At 38.6% G+C, this 20,861-nt stretch overlaps 1 protein-coding gene and 1 pseudogene across 1 annotated transcript; both read left to right on the plus strand.

Moving 5' to 3' along the window:
- Positions 1 to 358: 358 nt before the first annotated feature.
- On the plus strand, positions 359 to 7,301 carry LOC137946701 (probable receptor-like protein kinase At5g20050; annotated as a pseudogene).
- Positions 7,302 to 12,669: 5,368 nt separating this feature from the next.
- On the plus strand, positions 12,670 to 15,083 carry LOC137946702 (probable receptor-like protein kinase At5g20050). The gene is made up of 3 exons (XM_068793018.1): positions 12,670 to 13,429; positions 13,506 to 13,577; positions 13,699 to 15,083. Exons 1-3 carry the CDS (start codon positions 12,670 to 12,672, stop codon positions 14,931 to 14,933), a joined length of 2,067 nt encoding a protein of 688 aa, XP_068649119.1. The 3' UTR covers positions 14,934 to 15,083.
- Positions 15,084 to 20,861: the final 5,778 nt, after the last annotated feature.

A 20,861-nucleotide genomic window follows, 5' to 3' on the forward strand; every position in this document is an offset into this window, starting at 1 on the left:
GACATGGTTGTCGACGTGTCAATTGACTCACCGAGTGCTGATGACATCACGATGCGTAATCAGTCAAAGCCTACGTGTCACTTTTGTACACATATATAGATTGACTTTGCTGTAGAAAAGACTAAATTAATTGGAAGGGAAAACGAATTGCCGTCTTCTTCCTCTGCCATTCATAAGGTCTACGTCAGATACAGTAGTCAATCTTTCGTGCTTATAAAACTGCCAGAGCTTGGTTTGAGGAAGAGAGGGCTAGGGTGATGCTTCTCAAGTACATGTTTGTTCTTCCTTTTGCTTGCCTAACATCTTTTTTCACTTCTTTGTAGAGGAGGTTGAAACCCAGCTGTGAATCACTACCAACATGGCGGTGGCTCGTTTCATCTTCTCTCTGGTCATACTTTCCCTCCGTTTCTTCTTCTCAGCGAGTCAGACGCAGGAAGTAATCAGCGCAGACCCGGCATACTACTACAACACCTGTGGCACCTCCACTTGCGGCAACCTATCCCTGCTATACCCTTTTAATGTCCCAAGATTTTGTGGGCACCCTGACCTCAGAGTCACCTGTGTCAACAATGAGCGTCTCGTCCTCTCCAGTACAAATATCCCTACTGCAGAGCCCCACCGCATGGTGAGCAATTTCAGCATTGACTCAGCCGGTATCTCACTCTTCATCGCCAGCGACGCGCTCTTTGGCTGTGGACCTGTAACGAGAAAGAGCTTCATAATGAACTCCAACATCTTGTCCCTCTCCAACGAGTACAAGTACGGCACCCTACACTTCAATCATCGTTAGCTACCCTGAGTGTGAGAACTTTTTCGTTTTCACAACGGAGAACGTTAATGTGACTGCTATTAAAGATTTGAGAGACTACCTTAAGAGGGGTTTCAAGATCCGGTAAACGACGACGACGGCTTGCCGGAATTGCCAGACTACCGGAGGGAGGTGCGGTTCCAGTCCTAGTGGGGTTTTCATGTGCTTCTGCGCTTCAAGTGCTCATCGATTGAATTGCAGTGACGGTGAGTCTGTTTATACTCAATTGGATCCTTGTCTTGATTTTACTATTTGAACTCTGGGACACCATGGGTGCTCTTTACCTCCGTCTCTGGTTAGCAGTAGCTTATATATTTCGGACATGGTCTTGGTTTATCAGGAGTGAGTGAAGATCTGCGAACTTGGTTGCCAATGAGTGGCAAATCCAAGCTTTCAAAAGGAGTTATTGCAGGTAAAACCAAACTCATCCGTCACCATGTTGATTATTTTGGACCTAAAAAATCCTTTTATTGAAAAGATTAAGATGACTTACAAATAGTTCTTCCGTTTAACAATCTGAAGAACTGGTCTAAGGACTAAAAATAATCTCGAAGGAATAGCTCTTTCTAACAATTTTAACATCTTCTCTTAAATTGAATGTTTTTAGCCGTCAGTTTACACCTGAATCCGAACAAACACCTAACAGACCGCGTATATTCAAGAACGCATAAAGCTTTAAATGCTTAGTCATTATATCTGCAACTTACTCCTGCGTATGACAATGAACCATCTTTACAATTTCATCTTTTGTGAGTTTATGAAGGAAATGAAAGTGAACATCAATGTGTTTGCAGTGATCATGCATCACTGGATTTTTAGAAAGCTTGATTGCTGAACTGTTATCACAGTAAACGGTTATGGAATCATGTTGAACATGATTGAGATTTTCCAATATCCTATTTATCCATATTGCTTGACAGGTACATGAGGTTGCAACAATGAACTCAGCTTCAGTAGTGGACAAGGCGACTACAGGTTGATTCTTCGAGGACCAAAACACTGCTCCTGAGCCCAACATAAACACATAACTTGAAGTGTTTTTCCTCTCATCTAAATCTCCAACATAATCACTATCTGTATAAGCAATCAATTCCTGACTTCCTCCCTTCTTATAGAACACACCAAAATCAATAGTACCTTTCAAATACATTAATATCCTATTTGTTGTTTGGAAATGAAGTTTAGTAGGGCAATCCATGAATCTATTGATGGGACTCACTACAAACATAACATCTAGACAAGTGGCAGTCAAATACGTAAAACTTCCCACAATTTGCTTATAGAAAGTATTGTCTATCCTCACTCCATGTCCATTTTTCATGAGCTTGAATCTAGGAACCATAGGATTGCAAACTGGGTTGCACTTGTCCATGTTGAACCTCTCCAACACTTCTTGCACATATTTCTTTTGACTAATAAAGATGCCATCTGATCTTTGTATCACTTCAATGCCAAGAAAGTATCTCATTTTTCCAAGATCAGTCATATCAAATTCAGGGATCATTTTTTTTAAATTCAGCAAACATAAACTCATCATTCCCAGTAAATATAAGATCATCCACATAGAGACACACAATTAAGATCTTACATCCATTTCCAGTCTTGATGAATAAAGTTTGTTCATGGTGGCATTTCTCAAATCCTTATTTCATAAAATGGGTCTCAATATGACTATACCAAGTTTGTGGAGTTTGTTTAAGTCCATACAAGGTTTTTTTTCAGTCTCAAAACCTTCTGCTCATTGCCCTTTTGTTCATAGCCAAGAGGTTGTTCGAAAAATACTTTTTCACTAAGGTTCACCATGAAAGAAGGCTGATTTTACGTCTAATTGGTAGATTGTTCATTCCTTTAGAGCTGCAAGAGAAATCACCAGTCGAATTGCATCTAACCGAGCAACAGGTGAAAAAACTCAGTATAATCTACTCCATGTTTTTTAGTGTATCCCTTTGTGACCAATCGGGTTTTGTTCTTATCCATTTCTCCATTCTCATTGAGCTTTATCTCGTAAACCCATTTTACCCCAATCTTCTTTGCTTCAGCAGCTAAGTCTGTCAAATCCACGTATCATTTCTCTCTATTGCTTCTATTTCTGTATCTATTGGTTTTCTCCACTTCATACTTTTCACAGGATTGCCAAATAAGACTGGATCATTGCCTACAAACAAAGCTTGGTATGCAGTATTTTCTTCCTCAAAGATACCTTCTCCACTTTCATAATCTCTCATCCAAGCTGGTGGCCTTCTGACTCTTTCTTCATTGCCATTACTCATATTTTCTTCATTTGATTCATATGAATGATCACCTTCTATATCTTTTGTTGAATTATCACGGTGATCAACTTCAATGTTTCCACTATTTTTATTTATTGTGAGAGATTATTAGTCATTTTCTCCCTGGTTTAGATCAGCTATAATAGCTTCTTTATGACTCTTGCTTCAATCCCAATTATTTTATTCTTCAAACTTCACATCTCTGCTTATTATTATCTTTTGAGAAACTGGATCATACAATATGTATGCCTTCGAATCCTCACGAACTCCGAGTAGAATACATCTCACACTCTTATCATCAAGATTAGTCCTCTTATTATCAAGAATACGAATATGTGATATGCAACCAAACACTCTAAAACAATCAAGTGATGGTTTAATTCCACTCCAAGCTTCTTCTAGATTCATGTTTTTAACTATCAAAGTTGAACTTCTATTTAGAACATAGATAGTCTAATTGACTGCTTCGGCCCAAAAATTTTTTGGAACCTTTCTTCCTTAAAGCATGCTTCGAACCATATTCATAATGGTTTGGTTCTTTCTTTTCTGCAACTCCATTCTGTTGTGGAGTATATGTTGCAGTCAGTTGTCTACGTATGCCATTTTTCTTACAAAAAATTGTGAACTCGTGTGATGTAAATTCTCCTCCACGATCAATGCAAAAACATTTTATATATGAACCAGTTTCTTTCTCAACATGACTCTTATAATTCTTAAAAGTAATGAAAGCTTCTAATTTATCTACTAAGAAATAAACCCAAGTTTTGCGGCTAAAATCATAAATGAAAGTCATTAGGTACTTTTTCTCGCCGTTTGAAGTAGGGTTGATTGGACCACAGATGTCGACATGCACCAATTGAATATTCTAAGAAGCCCTCCATGTGCTCTCTTTTGGAAATGGTTCTCTGCGTTGTTTTCCTACCAAACAGTCTTCACATACCGTCGAAGGAGCTGTAAATTGAGACTATCCATTCACCATTCTTTTTTGTTGAAGAGTTTTTAAGTCATTGAAGCTTAAATGTCCATATCTAAAGTGCCAAAGCTGAGCTGGATCTTCTGTAAGAGAAGAAAAATATATTTCTTCTTTTAGTTGTTTTTGGGTAGGTAAGATGAACATTCTATTTGTGGTCATTGCAGTCTCTATGATCAATCTCCTCTCAGGATGATAAATTTTATATTTCATATGTTGTATGAGAATTGCAAGCCCCTTTTCTTGTAGTTGTCCAACACTTCACTGTAACCTGAATCAAGGAACCATAACTTCTCTTTACTAGCTTCCTTGGAGTCCACATATGCCATTAACAATATTTCTTCATTAACTTCTGCATAGTGTGCCTTTGTCTCTGTCCCCTTTGTTGGGCATTCATATTGAAAATATCTAAGTTTATGACAATTGTAACGCTCAATGGTAGACTTGTCAAAGTTTTGCCTACCTCGTCCTCTTCCTCTAAATATGCAAGACCTCGTCCTCTTCCTCCTGATTGTCCTTCATAAGTAACCTTCAATGCTTGTTATTCCACAATATGAATATTCATGCGTTGTTCATGCACTAGAAGATTGCTTTGTAGTACATCAATGAACAAGGTGTCTTCAATAGTGCACACAACATAATTGATTTTTGTAGTCATAAATCTTAGAATATTTTTAATGACCACAATATCCTCCATTTTCTCACCATGAACCCTCATCTTGTTGGTTATAGTAAGGGTTTGAGCAAAATATTCATTCATAGATTTTCTTACCGTCATGTTGAGCACCTCAAATTTCTTTCAAAGTGTTTGTCGTTGTACATGTTATACCCTTGTCGCCCCCTTGTACTTTAGCTTTGCATATGCAATCACCTTCTTTTGTCCTTATGTGGGTTTGCCCCTACTTTTGGCGTAGAGATTCCTTCCTCTATCAAGTCCCAATATTCATTCGAGCGCAAAAAAATTTCCATGAGCATATACAAGTGATCATAGCGTTTATCGAGCTTTGGAATTATTGGTTGAATAAAACTACATTCAGTTGCCAATCTTACTAAGCTCCGGTCTAGTCCAATTCGGGTTGCTGGTCCGGTCTGATCCGGTTCAGGTCGCTGGTCTGGTCTGGTCCGGGTCTTATCTGCACTCGTTTACTAGCCTCAAAAGTTGACTCGGCTCGGGTCCGGCTGGTCCGGGTCTGGTCTGCACGCGATGGTTCAAATTAATTCCGCTCCATAACTTTGGGCGGAATTAATTTCAGGCCATCGTCATCGCTGGCTCCGGTAAGATGACACGAGGTTCCTGAAACACCACGGGTTGGTCGCGGGTCCGGTAAGATGAACAGTTGATTCCAGAAACAGAACGGGACAGGAAGATATCAGATTTTCCAACCGAAATAGCGAAATAGCGAGCACCAGCAGAGAGCGAGCACAGAGGCACGGGCGGAATTAATTTCAGGCCGCCGCGATGCTGGTTTCTGAAACAGCATGGGACGGGAAGATTTCAGACTTCCCGACGCTGAGGCCTCACCACCGAAATAGCGAGCACAAAGGCGCGGGCGGAATTAGTTTCAGGCCGCCGCGACGCTGGTTCCTGCAACAGCACAGGACTTCCCTCCTATGGCTGCGGCTTCGCCGATCGGAATTTTCCTCCCAGAATCGTCGCCGAACTGGTTAACACTGCTCTGATACCAGAAGTCGATTATTTTCAAGCTGAAAAATCTGTTTATTGAAAAGATTAAGATGGCTTACAAATAGCCTTACAAAAAACACAGAAAGTTCTTCGGTTTAACAATCCGGAAGAACTGGTCCAAGGACTAAAAATAGTCCCGAAGGAATAGTTCCTTCTAACAACTTTAACACAGCAACCAGCAAAAAAAGTGAGCTATTTTTTCCTTTGTTTACCTTCTATTTCATGCTGAAACCTAATTTGATGATTTCTCCCTTCACTGTGTCCAGCTATATCTGTTTCTGCATGTGTAGTTGTTCTGCTTGCAATTGCAACAGCAGTGGTCGTCTGTGTGATCCGGAGGAAAGCAGAAAGCGAAAAGGATGATGAAAGTGGTAGCGATGATAAGTTTAGGACAGAAACAGATTTCAAAGGTGTGGTTGATGGAATTTCACCAAGAAGATTCTCTTTCTCTCAAATAAAGAAGTTCACCTCCAATTTCTCCACCAAGCTCGGAGAGGGAGGATTTGGGAGTGTCTACAAGGGATTCATTGAAGGAAGTGGAGCTGTCGCAGTAAAGCTCTTGAAGAGATTAAAGCAGAGTGAGAAACAATTCATGAATGAAGTTGCAACTGTAGGGAGAATTCACCATCACAATCTGGTGGGACTAATGGGTTATTGCGCCCAAGGCAAGAACAAAGCACTGGTTTACGAATTCATGGAGAGGGGTTCATTGGATAAATATATCTATGGTAAGGATCAGGAAGAACAACAAGAAGGGAAAGACGAAAAGATGAATCTCACCTCTCAACAAATATATAATATAGCAATGGAGACTGCTAGGGGCATATTGTACTTACATAAGGGATGTAGAAGCAGAATTTTACATCTTGATATTAAGCCTCATAATGTTTTATTAAACTCAAACTTCTCAGCTAAAGTGGCAGATTTCGGATTAGCAAGAATGATCGACAAAGATCACAGTCATGTGTCCTTAACACATGCTCAAGGGACACCAGGATATGCTGCCCCAGAGATGTGGACCAAGACTTATGGACCTATAACAGAAAAGTCTAATGTGTATAGTTATGGAATGCTTCTCTTAGAAATGGCAGGAAGAAGGAAGAATTATGATTTGGGTGAGGAGAATACTAGCAAAGTTTATTTTCCTGACTGGATCTTCAAGAAAGCAGAGAGAGGTGAGCTAAAAGTGAGAGGTTTCGTCGGCCAAGTAAGTCCAGTTGAGACAGAGGTAACGAAGGCACAGAAAGGAGAAGAGGAAGGAGAGGAAGAAGAGATTCTGGGAAAGATGTCTTTGGTGGGGCTTTGGTGCATTCAACACATCCCTGCAAATAGACCCACAATGAGCAAAGTGATTCAAATGCTTGAAGGAACTGTTGAGATTGGAATGCCCCCTCACCCATTTCCTCAGGAGTTCAATGAGGACGTCCCTACCTGTTACTTTACTGCCGTCAAGGCTTCAGTTATTCAGCCTAATGAGACTGATGAAACCCATTAAGAACAACTTGATGGAATGCCCGCTCACCCATGTCCTCTGGAGTTCAATGAGGACTTCCCTATCTTTTACTTTGCTGCTGGTAAGACTTTAGCTATTCGGTCTAGTGAGAGTGATGAAACCCATTAAGAACACCTTGATGGGTTTTGCAGACCAGGTTCCATCATCCATGACCACCATGCTGTTATGTAAAGACTCCTTTTGCTTGTATTTGAGGTATTCTAAGAGGTTTTAAAACGCAGAATTGTATCTTGGAACAAGAAGCAAATAGTTACTACAGGGTATTTATTTCTTTTGATTATGGAGGGAAAACTTACACTGGGATAACAAATTTTTGATTCACCAAGAAGCATACTCACTTGCATTTAAAATTAGTCCAGTGAGACTTGTGGGAGAGGTGAGGTCCTCTCCCTTACTGCTCCAACAGGGAGGGTGAGGCCCTTGGCTTTCCTCTTTTGTAATCGAAAGAAGAGAGAAGAAATCCCATCTATTTTTATATTCAAAAAATATTAAATTATAAAGTTAAAAGGGTACAATTCTCTCCAAAAGATGTCTAGCTGACCCATTAGTTGCCATCAATGGTGAGGGTGTATTTATCCGCTAAATTTTAATCATGAGACCTATAAAAAAATTATTTATTTCTTAGATGATTATTTTATAGGCCTAAACATATGTTATTTAATAATTTTTTGTTAAATTCACTTGAAAAGTTCATTATTATTTATTATTGATTTGTTATGTTATGTTAAGTATTAAACTTTTAATTCTCAATTATATTAAAAATTTAATTTTTGAGTTGTATCATGAAATTCCAAGAAATGATGCATTTCCGCTTGTAAAAGTTGTAGTGGGTAAACCACCCATATTTGAAGGATCACCAAGTCATCTACATTATCTTGCAGTGGAATCCTCTACCTCAAGTATGAATTTACAAACCACCCATATTTGAAGGATCACCAAGTCATCTACATTATCTTGCAGTTGAATCCTCTACCTCAAGTATGAATTTACAAACCACCCATATTTGAAGGATCACCAAGTCATCTACATTATCTTGCAGTGGAATCCTCTACCTCAAGTATGAATTTACACTTCTTAATCTTTTTTCTAAGTCCCCGCCACGTTTTACTTGTTAGATGGCCTTTTTAGTGTTGATCGTCGTAGGGGTGGCATCGAGCCTAGCCAAGCCGAGCCCAAGCCTACCTATATTCGAGCCGAGTTTAATTTAAATATTTCAAACTTGAGCTCCAGCCGAGCCTAACCTCGAGCCTAAAATTGTAATCGAGCTCGAGCCCAACAATTTTAACCGAGTTTGAGCTCCAACCTACATTTAAAACTTTGCATAAAATATATGTCAAATAAATTGTATATGAGATTATGCATACATTTAACATTAAATTAGGCATAACCTCTATTTAAAATTGGACATAACCTTTGTATATTAACCCTACATAAAATTATCTATATACTATGCATAAAATTATTCATAAAAATTACATAATTATGCATAAAATTTATTCAGTAATCAAATACAAAAACATTCCTTTGAAAGACAACGCTAGTTTTGTCCATTTGTACTCTATCAGATCATTCTGATTCAAATACTAGAAAACCAGATCATGAAAACAGAGAAAAAATTTAAGAAAAATGGTTTTGGATGACTTACTCGTATGCCCATGTTTTGTTTTTTTCTTCGGAGCATGGATTCATACAACAACAGTTCTGAAATGCTACCAATCTGTTCTTATGAAAAACTTGAGTGGGGTTAACATTAAGAAAATACCTCAAACAATTTGAGTCTCTTCAAGAGCAATGAGGAAGAGACAGTCGAAGTTCAAGAAAGAGTTTTTTTTCACCTGCTTATGATTTCGCACATGCGAAATCGCACGATGTCTTCACGCGCAGGGGGAAAATTTATTTCTCCCCTAACTAGGGTATTTGGTTTTCCTTCGAGATGACACGAGGGCCATGGTGGTCTACCGGCGCCGGTAAGGAGTTTTCGTTGGGGCTGAAGGTTGCAACAAAGGCCACAGAAATGGAAGTGGCGGCGACGAAACAGCAGTGAAGGCAGACAAGGAAAGGAAGAAATCAAACTGTGCAGCAATGAAGGCGGCCGACCCCCCCCCCCAGTCCAACTCCCGAACCCTCGTTAATTTAACGAGCCGACTCACGAGCTTTTAAACCGAACCATGGTTCAGTCGAACTTGGCTCATTAACTCAAATGAACCTTATATGGAGTTCGAGATCCAGATAAATCGAATAGAACCGAGCGAAGCTCAAGCTCAAGCCGCTCACGAACCTGCTCTGTTCGATCGAGATCCAAATAAATAGAATCAAACCAAGCCGAGGTCGAGCCGCTCGCAAACCGGCTCCGTTCGATGCCACCCATCAATGATCGTTTTTTCTTCCTTTCATCCTATGTTTGTCACCAATCAATGGCTGCTATGCAGCTATTGGACTAGCACACAGCTTTGAATGAAAAAATGCATAGCTCTTTGAATGGAAGTGAAAGTGAAAGTTAATTACAAGGTGATCTACTTTTCCTAACGAAAGTATTTTTTTTTTATGTTAGTATGTGCAATAGAAAGTATTGTAGAAAGTATTTTTTTGTGTTAGTGTGCTTAATGAAAATATGTAAAAGGAATTTCCTAATAAAATATTTTAATAAATTTAACTTTTATAAGATAGTTTTATGTAACTTTTTAATTAATAAACTAAGATAGATTTCAACTTTTCTAACTTAAATAAATAATTAAAAAAATTAAATTAAGGTTATTTATTCAATAAATATATAAAATTCACAAATTGGGGACGAGTAAAATACCTTGGTGAGATGAGAGAGGTTTAAGAAATTTGGCTGAGAGGGTTTGAAAGGATGAGAGTAATTTTATGGTTTAAGGTCCAAGAGAGGGAGGGGATAGAAAGAGAAGGAAATCGGAGAAAGAGAATAAAAATCACAACTCAAGCAATGGAACTTATTGATTTTGAAGCATTAACAAGAGTTGGAGGGAGAATGAGAAGAAATACAATGTTGGGATTCTATAGAATGATTTGTATGCAATGGCATGTGGGAATGAGAAGTTCTTGCTCTAAAATGATTTCAAAAAAGTTCTTGACACATTTAGCAAGAGGACCAACCACCCATTTTCTGATCGTTGGAGGTTAAATCCCTTAAATTCATAAGGAAAAAGCACAAACTTGAACACTAGAGGCAACTAGAGGACCAACCCTACTCGAGGTGGTTCAAGCATACTTCAAACACCCTCAAAGGCAGCTTTTCACAATGTTGAAATTTCTGCTTTTGATGACTCTTGTGTCATTCTCAATTAATTTTAAGTAAATATAAAGCTAATTGGGGTTTAGGGTTAATCGTTATCATTAATTAGTATTATTCTAACTATAAATAACACTTTCAAGCGACCATTTTGTTATCATAAAAACAATAAAACCCAAGGATAGTATGAAACCTTTAGCTAATAGATTAAGCATATAATTCTTTCCCCTAGAGTATTCTCACCATCATCTTTTGGACTTGGGTTTGTCCTTCAATTTGTCTAATTGTCTAAAGACCCATGAATTGATTTCCAACTAAATGACAAATTCACCATTTGTGAAGTAGGAGATGGGAGCTTCCCCATTACCCTAACTACCTGCAATGAACTCGGCAAGGGCTCCACTATTCTTTTATCAATTTTTTACAAAGTGCTTGATTTATTGTTATTTTTAAATTTTAATTAAAGTTGGTTGCAAGTGTGTTGAGAAATTTTCTTATGATATCATGAGGGTATGTAGGCATTAATTTCAAAATTAGGGGCATGCAGGAATGTGAAGACAACTAACCTTTTCTTTAAAATTATTTTTTATTGATTTTTTTACTTGTTAATATATATTATAAAAGATTATCAATTAATACGTAAATACAACAAAAATATGTTATAGGGAATTAGTACCCGATTATATGTTTCTTTCCCTACATATTTTTAATTTTTAATTTTGTTAACGAACTAACTTTAACTCGAAAAAAGGGAATAAATACTCTCATAATAATAGCACTGGAACTTTTTTATGATGTTAACATATGGATCAGTGTTGCATGTATCAATGAACTGGAGTTGGGTTTTGCTAGCAGATATTTATTAGAATTTGAGAAGGGGGTTATAGGTTACACCCACATATCGGGTCATATTAACGTAACACCCTTAAAAACACATGCATCAAGGGCTATACATTATGAATTGCCGAATACATTTTATGCATAACACTATTATAGGATACATTATAAATCTATATCATAGCGAAAGATCACAGGAAGATTTAAACTAAAAATAACTTGCAAAAAAATTTAGTTTAGATATTTACTTAAGAAGAAAAAATAAAGAAACAAGACAATGAAACAAGGTAGTAGATTTACTCATTTGAATTAGATATGAAGACTCGTTCATAAATAGGGCATTACATTTATGGCTTTCAGCGTTATGGAAGATAGAATCCTGGCTTGCCGTTTCTTTTCTTCAATAAATGCAGAAGACTTTGGTCTCCTTGAGATAAAGAATCTAAGCTCATAAGGCTTGTCAAAATGAATGTTGTCTAGGTTTGTATATCTTGTCCCTGTAACCGCGTTCTTTTTTTCAGTAAAAGGCAGCAAATCGAAAGCTAAAACCTCTTTTTCTATGAAACAATCACTGCAATGGAAGGATACAAAAATGTTAGAGACGGGGGGGGGGAGAGGCAGATTTAATGTTTAGATCAACATCAATGGAATTAAAATGACACGTTAAGAGGAAATCAGAGAAAGAGAACACCAACCAGTTCCTGAGATCTCATGCCATCAGTAATATTGGGTCAATTCTTCAGTAACAAGTTCTACCGTTTCCTGTTTTATTTCCCAACTTCTTAAGGTTATTAAGTGCACAATCTAGTTGAAGAAACTTCAAATCTCCATCTAGTTCAACATTTTAGTAAAGGAAACCTCATCGCAAAAGACTCCCGCATGAGTTAGACACGTTCCATGAGTTAGACCCATTCTGGGGTAGTTTTCTCTTAGATGTAAGGATAATGGACAATTGTAATTGTTCATCAGTTACAATTTTTCTTTTGAGTCTCTATCGATTGCACTTTGAACAGACTAGACGACCGTTTTGATATCTTGGGCTTCGATCTACCGATATCAACAACACCGCGTTAGGATCCGCCATGGATTGGTCGTGCCGTGAAAGACCAACAACAAAGCTTCCAGTCCAGACACAAATTGTCAAGCCTGGTTCAAACATGCTGAAAACCATTCCCGAATCTTTCATGCTTATAAAACTGCCAGAGCTTGGTTTGAGGAAGAGAGGGCTAGGGTGATGCTTCTCAAGAACAAGTTTGTTCTTCCTTTGCTTGCCTAACATCTTCTTTCTCTTCTTCGTGGAGGAGATTGAAACCCAGTTGTGAATCACTACCACCATGGCGGTGGCTCGTTTCATCTTCTCTATGGTCATACTTTCCCTCCGTATCTTCTTCTCAGCGAGTCAGACGCAGGAAGTAATCAGCGCAGACCCGGCATACTACTACAACACCTGTGGTACCTCCACTTGTGGCAACCTCTCCCTGCTCTACCCTTTTAATGTCCCAAGTTTTTGTGGGCACCCTGACCTCAGAGTCACCTGTGTCAACAATGAGCATCTAGTCCTAGCCAGCAACAAGATCCCTACTGCAGAGCCCACCCGCGTGGTGAGCAATTTCAGCATCGACTCAGCCGGTATCGCACTCTTCCTCGCCTTCGACGCGCTCTTTGGTTGTGGACCTGTCACGAGAAAGAGCTTCAGGGTGGATCCCAACATCCTCAGCCTCACCAAGGAGTACAAGTACGGCACCCACCTCAATTGTACCCAGAGACCAAGATCGGCGGAGGCGAGGAGTCTCCAGCCGAGCTCTTGCATGAGCTGCAACGGGACTACGACGGGTAACAACCTCTGTCTCTACACTTCAGGCTTCGTTAGCTACCCAGAGTGTGAGAACTTCTTCGCTTTTACAGCGGAGGACGTTAATGTGACTGCTATTAGAGATTTGAGAGACTACCTCAAGAGGGGTCAGAAGAACCGGTACACGACGTCCAAGGTTTGCCGGAGTTGCCAGACTACCGGAGGGAGGTGCGGTTCCAGTCCTAGTGGAATTTTCATGTGCTTCTGCGCTTCAAGTGCTCATCGATTGAATTGCAGTGACGGTGAGTCTGTTTGTACTCAATTGGATCCTTGTCTTGATTTTACTATTTGAACTCTGACATGGTCTTGGTTTATCAGGAGTGAATGAAGATCTGCGAACTTGGTTGCCAAGGGGTGGCAAATCCAAGCTTTCAAAAGGAGTTATTGCAGGTAAATCCAAACTCTCCGTCACCAATGATCCAGGAAAAAAAGGGAATTATTTTTTCCTTTCTTTACTTTCTATTTCCTGCAGAAACCTAATTTGATGATTTTCTCCCTTCCCTGTGTGCAGCTATATCTGTTTCTGCATCTGTAGTTGTTCTGCTTGCAATCGCAACAGCAGTGATCGTCTGTGTGATCGGGAGGAAAGCAGAAAGCGAAAAGGATGATGAAAGTGGTAGCAATGATAAGTTCAGTACAGAAACAGATTTCAAAGGTGTGGTTGATGGAATTTCACCAAGAAGATTCTCTTTCTCTCAAATAAAGAAGTTCACCTCCAATTTCTCCACCAAGCTAGGAGAGGGAGGATTTGGGAGTGTCTACAAGGGATCCATTGAAGGAAGTGGATCTGTCGCAGTTAAGCTCTTGAAGAGATTAAAGCAGAGTGAGAAACAATTCATGAATGAAGTTGCAACTGTAGGGAGAATTCACCATCACAATCTGGTGGGACTATTGGGTTATTGCGCCCAAGGCAAGAACAAAGCACTGGTTTACGAATTCATGGAGAGGGGTTCATTGGATAAATATATCTATGGTAAGGATCAGGAAGAACAACAAGAAGGGAAAGAAGAAAAGATGAATCTCACCTCTCAACAAATTTATAATATAGCAATGGAGACTGCCAGGGGCATATTTTACTTACATGAGGGATGTAGAAGCAGAATTTTACATCTTGATATTAAGCCTCATAATGTTTTATTAAACTCAAACTTCTCTGCTAAAGTGGCAGATTTCGGGTTAGCAAGAATGGTCGACAAAGATCACAGTCATGTGTCCTTAACACATGCCCAAGGGACACCAGGATATGCTGCACCGGAGATGTGGACCAAGACTTATGGACCTATAACCGACAAGTCTGATGTGTATAGTTATGGAATGCTTCTCTTAGAAATGGCAGGAAGGAGGAGGAATTGTGATTTGGGTGAGGAGAATACTAGCCAAGTTTATTTTCCTGACTGGATCTTCAAGAAAGCAGAGAGAGGTGAGCTAAAAGTGAGAGGTTTCGTCGGCCAAGTAAGTCCAGTTGAGACAGAGGGAACGAAGGCACCGAAAGGAGAAGGAGAAGGAGAAGAAGAGGAAGAAGAGATTCTGGAAAAGATGTCTTTGGTAGGGCTTTGGTGCATTCAACACATCCCTGCAAACAGACCCACAATGAGCAAAGTGATTCAAATGCTAGAAGAAACTGTTGAGATTGGAATGCCCCCTCACCCATTTCCTCAGGAGTTCAATGAGGACATCCCTACCTATTACTATACTGCTGCTAATGCTTCAGTTATTCAGCCTATTGAGACTGATGAAACCCAGTAAGAACACCTTGACCATTCCCTTAACCATCCGCTAGTAAAAGCTGTACCGGGTAACTACCCATATTTGAAGGATCACCAAGTCATCTACACTATCTGGCAGTGGAATCCTCTGTCTCAAGTATGAATTTACACTTCTCACACTTTTTTCTAAGTCCTCGCCACGTTTTACTTCTTAGATTGCTTTTTCAGTGTTGATCAGTTTTTGTTCCTTTCATCCTGTGTTTGTCATCAATCAATGGCTGCTGCGCAGCGGCTGGTCTAGCATGCAGCTTTGAATGGAAAAATCGATAGGTCTTTTTTCCAAACTTCACCAGTTCGACATTAACGAAATTGAACTTTTTCTTTTACATGATTTTTTCAAAATGGAAATTAAAATCTCTATCAAAATATGCTTTAAAAAAATGCATCGATGCTGCCAAATTTTCTTCCCCAAAGTTATAAAATCTAAATGGGTTACAACTTCAAACAGATTCTGGTGTGTAAGAGAATACAAAACAAGCGGCATAGAAGAAGTGATCACTTAGAGGAAGTAAAAGTGAAAGTGAAAGAGACGACAATTGAATTTTTTTATGTTAGTATGCGCAATAGAAAGTATAGTAGAAAGTATTTTTTGTGTTAGTGTGCATAATGAAAAAATGTAAAAAGAATTTCCTAATAAAATATTTTAATTAAAGTTAGTCGCAAGGGTGTTTAGACATTTCTTTTATGATATCATGAGGGTATGTAGGCATTAATTTCAAAATCAGGGGCATGTAGGAGTGTGAAAAAAACTAACCTTTTCTTTTAAAATATTTTTTATTGGTTTTTCATCTTGTTAATATAGATTATAAAATATTATCAATTAATACGTAAATACAACAAAAATATTTTACTGGGAATTAGTACCCGATTATATGTTTCTTTCCCTACATATTTTTAATTTTTAATTTTGTTAACCAACTTACTTTAAATTGGAAAAGGAAATAAATACTCTCGTAATAATAGCATTGGAACTTTTTTTATGATGTTAACATATGAATCAATGTTGCCTGTATCGATGAACTAGAGTTGGGTTTTGCTAGCAGATATTTATTAGAATTTGAGAAGGGGGTTATAGGTTACACCCACATATCGGGTCATATTAACGTAACCCCTTTAAAAACACATGCATCAAGGGCTATACATTATGAATTGTTGAATACATTTGATGCATAACACTATTATAGGAAACATTATAAATCACATATTAACCACATATCACATAGGGATTTTCAGAATTACTTGCCTCCATAAAGACTTAAAAGCTCACACAACAATAATCATGAATTCTTGTTGATTTTCAGGACCCCATTGATTTAACTCATGGAGACAAAGGGAGAGAGACCCATTAGGAGAAAACCAGAGGAAGAAAAGGGTATGGACTTGATGTCCTAACCCTCCCCCTGAAGCTCTATTTATAGATTAATAAAACTATTGTATTACAATAATACCCCTGAACATAGGGTTTAGGGTTTTAACCCTCGAACTTTAACTTAATTATATTAATATCATCTCTATGAGATGACTCTTTATTTACCATCTTGCCATCATTGTATGTGGGCCTATGGGCCTTCTCTTTGATCTGTGGGCCTTGAGCTTGTCTTCTATATCTCTTGGATGCATAGGTCTTTCGTGGTCTTATGGGCTGGGGCCCATCTTCTAATACACTTGGATATGTGGACATTCCTTGGTCATGTGGGCTTGAGCCCTATCTTCCAACACTCCCCCTCAAGTTGGGGGGGTGAGAGAACAACATAAACTCTCACGTTTGTTGCAAATGATGTATAAAATATTTTTTTTATAAAATGGCACATCTTCCAATATGCCTTCATCTTCCAACACTCTCCCTCATGTTGGCATAATATCAGTGAGACTAAATCACTCTTAGCCACTAAGACATTGCTCTATACTCCAATCTTAACTCATACTGGATATAGAGCACACTCCGTCTTCTGTAGGTAGTGTGTTTATCGGCATTGCTCTGAAGTGTCCACCTCCACCACCGTGTCTCTCCACAGGACAACGATTCTCAAGTGGTTGAGTAATACATAACATTAATGGGGGGAAGTAACATAAATGTAATAATAAGTTACTCCGTCATGGTGTCCCAACATTTGACATTTGATATTTTTTACGGGGTATTAAGTTCCTCGGTAATGGAATCCCAGCCATTTTTTATATTTTTGATGGGGTATTAAGTTCCTCCATCATGGAATCCCAACCGTTGACATATTTGATATTTTTGATGGGATATTAAGTTCCTCCGTCATGGAATCCCAACCATTGACATATTTGATATTTTTTATGGGGTATTAAGTTCCTCCGTTATGGAATCCCAATCGCAAATATTTTATATATTCTTTACAGGGACAAATAAATAATGATTTGAAGCCACCTCTCCTTCAATAATAATATCTCATCAAAAGAGACACAATAGCAGCAGTTGTAATGGGCTTGGGCCCATATAACACGAACCAAAAATCCTTGTAAAATTGACCCATGAAATAATCTAATGCAAATATCTATACCAAATAATATGTTGACCAAGGAATAATCTGTCAATTCTTCAAAATAATAATCCAGGCAGAGAAAAATTTATCGAGTTGCACCGAGTCAATATATCCGAGTCGCTGCAGAAATATGTATAAGGTTTGGTCCAGACACGTATACCGAGGTATAAAATAAGTGGCCGGAGTTATATTGACTGGACCAAGTTGACTCGACCCGAGTTGGTCTAGGTTGACTCAGTCATGCTGGTGCTGCTCCGCAGCTGTGAGATGAGTAAAAAATCGAGTTGGGTTCGCTAGGTGAACTCGGCTTGGTCTGGGCCGGAGCTCGATTAGTGCAACTTTCCTAACTTAGGAAACTTTTCGAATAACAATCAACCCAGCAGATTAATCGGCAACAGCAGTGGAGAGGAGTTTCCGAAAAATCTTTTCGAAGATAGCCAGTAGCACAAGGAAACTTTTCGACTGCAACAGTGCGTCCTTCTTCCTCTCGGTGCCGAATGACTCTCGGCAAAAACAATCCAGAAACGGCAAAAAGATGGCAGAGAGATTGCGAGATTACCGGAGTTGATGGGGCAGAGATTTGTCCGATAGCAGAAAGTATATTCTCGGACAACAATCGGCAGGACCGCTCGGGGACTTCCTTGTCGTGAGAAGTTGTCGTCTTTCTCTCCGTGAGAAGTCGTTGTCTTCCTCGCCATGAGAAGCCGTTGTCTTCCTCGTCGTGAGAAGTCATCGTCTTCAGTAGCAATCTAGAGAACAGAAATGGAGAGATAGTCCCCAAGGGTCGACGGATTTAATAAAAAGCGGAATCAGAGTCTTCTTCTTCCCCGAAGAGCTCAAGTTTCCGAACAGCGTGGCGACGAACCAGCAAGATCAAACTCTTGCTGTCGAGGCCTCAAAAAGGTTCAAAACACTGAAACAGTGTCATCTTCTCCGCCAACGGCAATAAATCAACAGCAATGACACGATGATAGCAACACCAACAGAGGAGATATCTTCCGGAGTAATATCCCAGAGAAGAAGGCTTGATTTTCTGGTTCACTCGAACAGGCAGAACCTCGAACTTGCACTCGATACAACTTGTCAAGAACTTGGTACCAGCAAGCGCAACATTATCCAAGAATCAATAGTAGCAATATAGTTGACTAAGTTCAATGATTCCCATGAACCGGTGGCAAGGGATGGCAACTGTAGAACAAAGAAAAACCTTTACTTGAAACATCAAAAGCTATAGTTTGGGGAAGAAAATAACGAGAAAGAAGAAGAAAGAAGAAAAAATACGAACAGAGAAAGAAAAAAAAATGAGTCCAAAATATCAAAGCTCTGATACCATTTTGATTTTCAAGACTCCATGGATTTAGCTCAAGGAGAAAAAGGGAGAGAGACCCATTGGGAGAAAACCAGAGGAAGAAGAGGTTATTGACTTGATGTCCTTACCCTCCCCCTGAAGCTCTATTTATAGATTAATAAAATTATTATATTACAATAATACCCCTGAACATAGGGGTTAGGGTTTATGGTTTTAACCTTAAAACTTTAACTTAATTACATCAATGTCATCTCTATGAGATGCCTCTTTATTTACCATCCTGCCATCATTGTATGTGGGCCTATGGGCCTTCTCCTTGTTCTATGGCCGTTGAACCCGACTTTTATATCTCTTGGATGCATGTGTTTTCCTTGGTCTTATGGGCTCGGGCCCATCTTTTAGTACACTTGGATATGTGGGTCTTCCTTGATCGTGTGAGTGTGGGCCCTATCTTCCAACAATTCTCAACCTTTACTCTTCAGCCACACTACCTTTTCTCAATCAAATTTGAAATGAGGGTAGTTGTCCTTTCCCAATGCTTGAACCAAGTTGCAAGGGTACTTGTTTATACTTCAACTCAAAAAAATGACTTGATTTCAAACTATAATCTAAAAATAAATTTTGGATTGCCTTTTAAAATCAGGGGGAAAAGACACAAATCAACTCAATAAAATAAATGATATCTTGGTATGGCTCGCTACTCCAGTGTACTCGACTTAGTATGATCAATAGATTTTAAAATAAATGCATGTAGAAACTTGGATTTTGAAATTCTACCTTCAAATTCTAATATTATGTAAAAGCCCTCTCAAAAGCTCCACTTAATCTGCATCCTATCAAGTATAATGTGATTTGAAAATAAAAGGCTCAAACCAGGGGCTACAAAACTAGTTCCAAGTGGAAGTCAATCAAACAAACACTTAAGGTGAAAATGTTGAATCAAATATAATCTTCAAATCAGTTAGTACAAATTCAGTAATCAGATATTTAAGTATTCAAACAAGATATAAAAGAACAAGCATTGAAATATTTAGCTCTATTGATAAAACTATCATATTTGACTACCTTTTAAGCTTTGGAGGAGGTAAAAACTTTTCAAATCATGTAAGAATGCTTGGGAGACTTGGAGTTCACTATGGCAAGAAGAAATTCCCTTGGACCTCATCAACATTCAAAAAAGTAGTCCCTAAAGCTTGAAATGAATACAAGAATAGACAACAGCCACACACCACTTGTATCGTGTCCCCGAAGGCATCCCTCTCATTTAAGAGGATTCATGGCATGTCAAGCCTAGTAGGGTTCTTTGCTTTGCATCAAATTAAAACACATAGTTCACAACTTGTGAGGTCCCTGTCATTTCTTTTTCTTTTTCTTTTTTGTTTTTGCAAGGATTTCCCCCAAGCAGGATACTTAACACTTCCAAGCCACTTTTCTTTTTTGTCCAAGTCACTTTATTTTTTTTATTTGTGAATATAAAAAATACCTCCATTCATAGATCTTGATCAACATCTATGACTTTAAAGGTCTGAATGCTCAAAAAATATAAAAAATATGCATTAAATCTTTTTGTCCTTAAATAAAACAATAAGTCACTTTTAAAATTTGAACACCAAATGAGCTCGAGTCAAAGTCTGGAAGGTACCAAGTGTGTGTAGTTGTATGATGGGGTCAACTCTTTTTTATGTAGACAACTCCTTTTTTTTGTGAAAATATGTCATTTTTATGATTGATTTCCTTCTCACTCAATGTAGTTGACTGCTTTTCAATTGGGTGACCCTTTGCCCCATAGTCGAGTCTTTTGAGTTTTGGTACTTTAAGATTTCAATTCTCCCACTAATGAGTCTAAGTCCTTTCTAAAATTCTCAATTCACTATATTGAGTGATCAATTCCTCTTTTATTTTAGTTCTTCATTTCTTTAGTTGAAGGAATCAACTCTTTTTAGCCTTTATGCTTTAGGGTTACATCCTCCACACTGAATTACTCGACTCCTATGCATGGGGTTGGCTTTTTTCCACTTTACTCTTCTTATCTCTTCTGGATTTGTTGCTTGCATAAGATGAGTTTCTCTCTCTTGTTTAATCAAATGATGTT

This window comes from Aristolochia californica, unplaced genomic scaffold (assembly GCF_029961685.1).
Source record: "Aristolochia californica isolate CCGP_79_NKW_82.1479 unplaced genomic scaffold, dmAriCali1.0.hap1 SCAF_12, whole genome shotgun sequence".
NCBI classification, from domain to species: domain Eukaryota; kingdom Viridiplantae; phylum Streptophyta; class Magnoliopsida; order Piperales; family Aristolochiaceae; genus Aristolochia; species Aristolochia californica.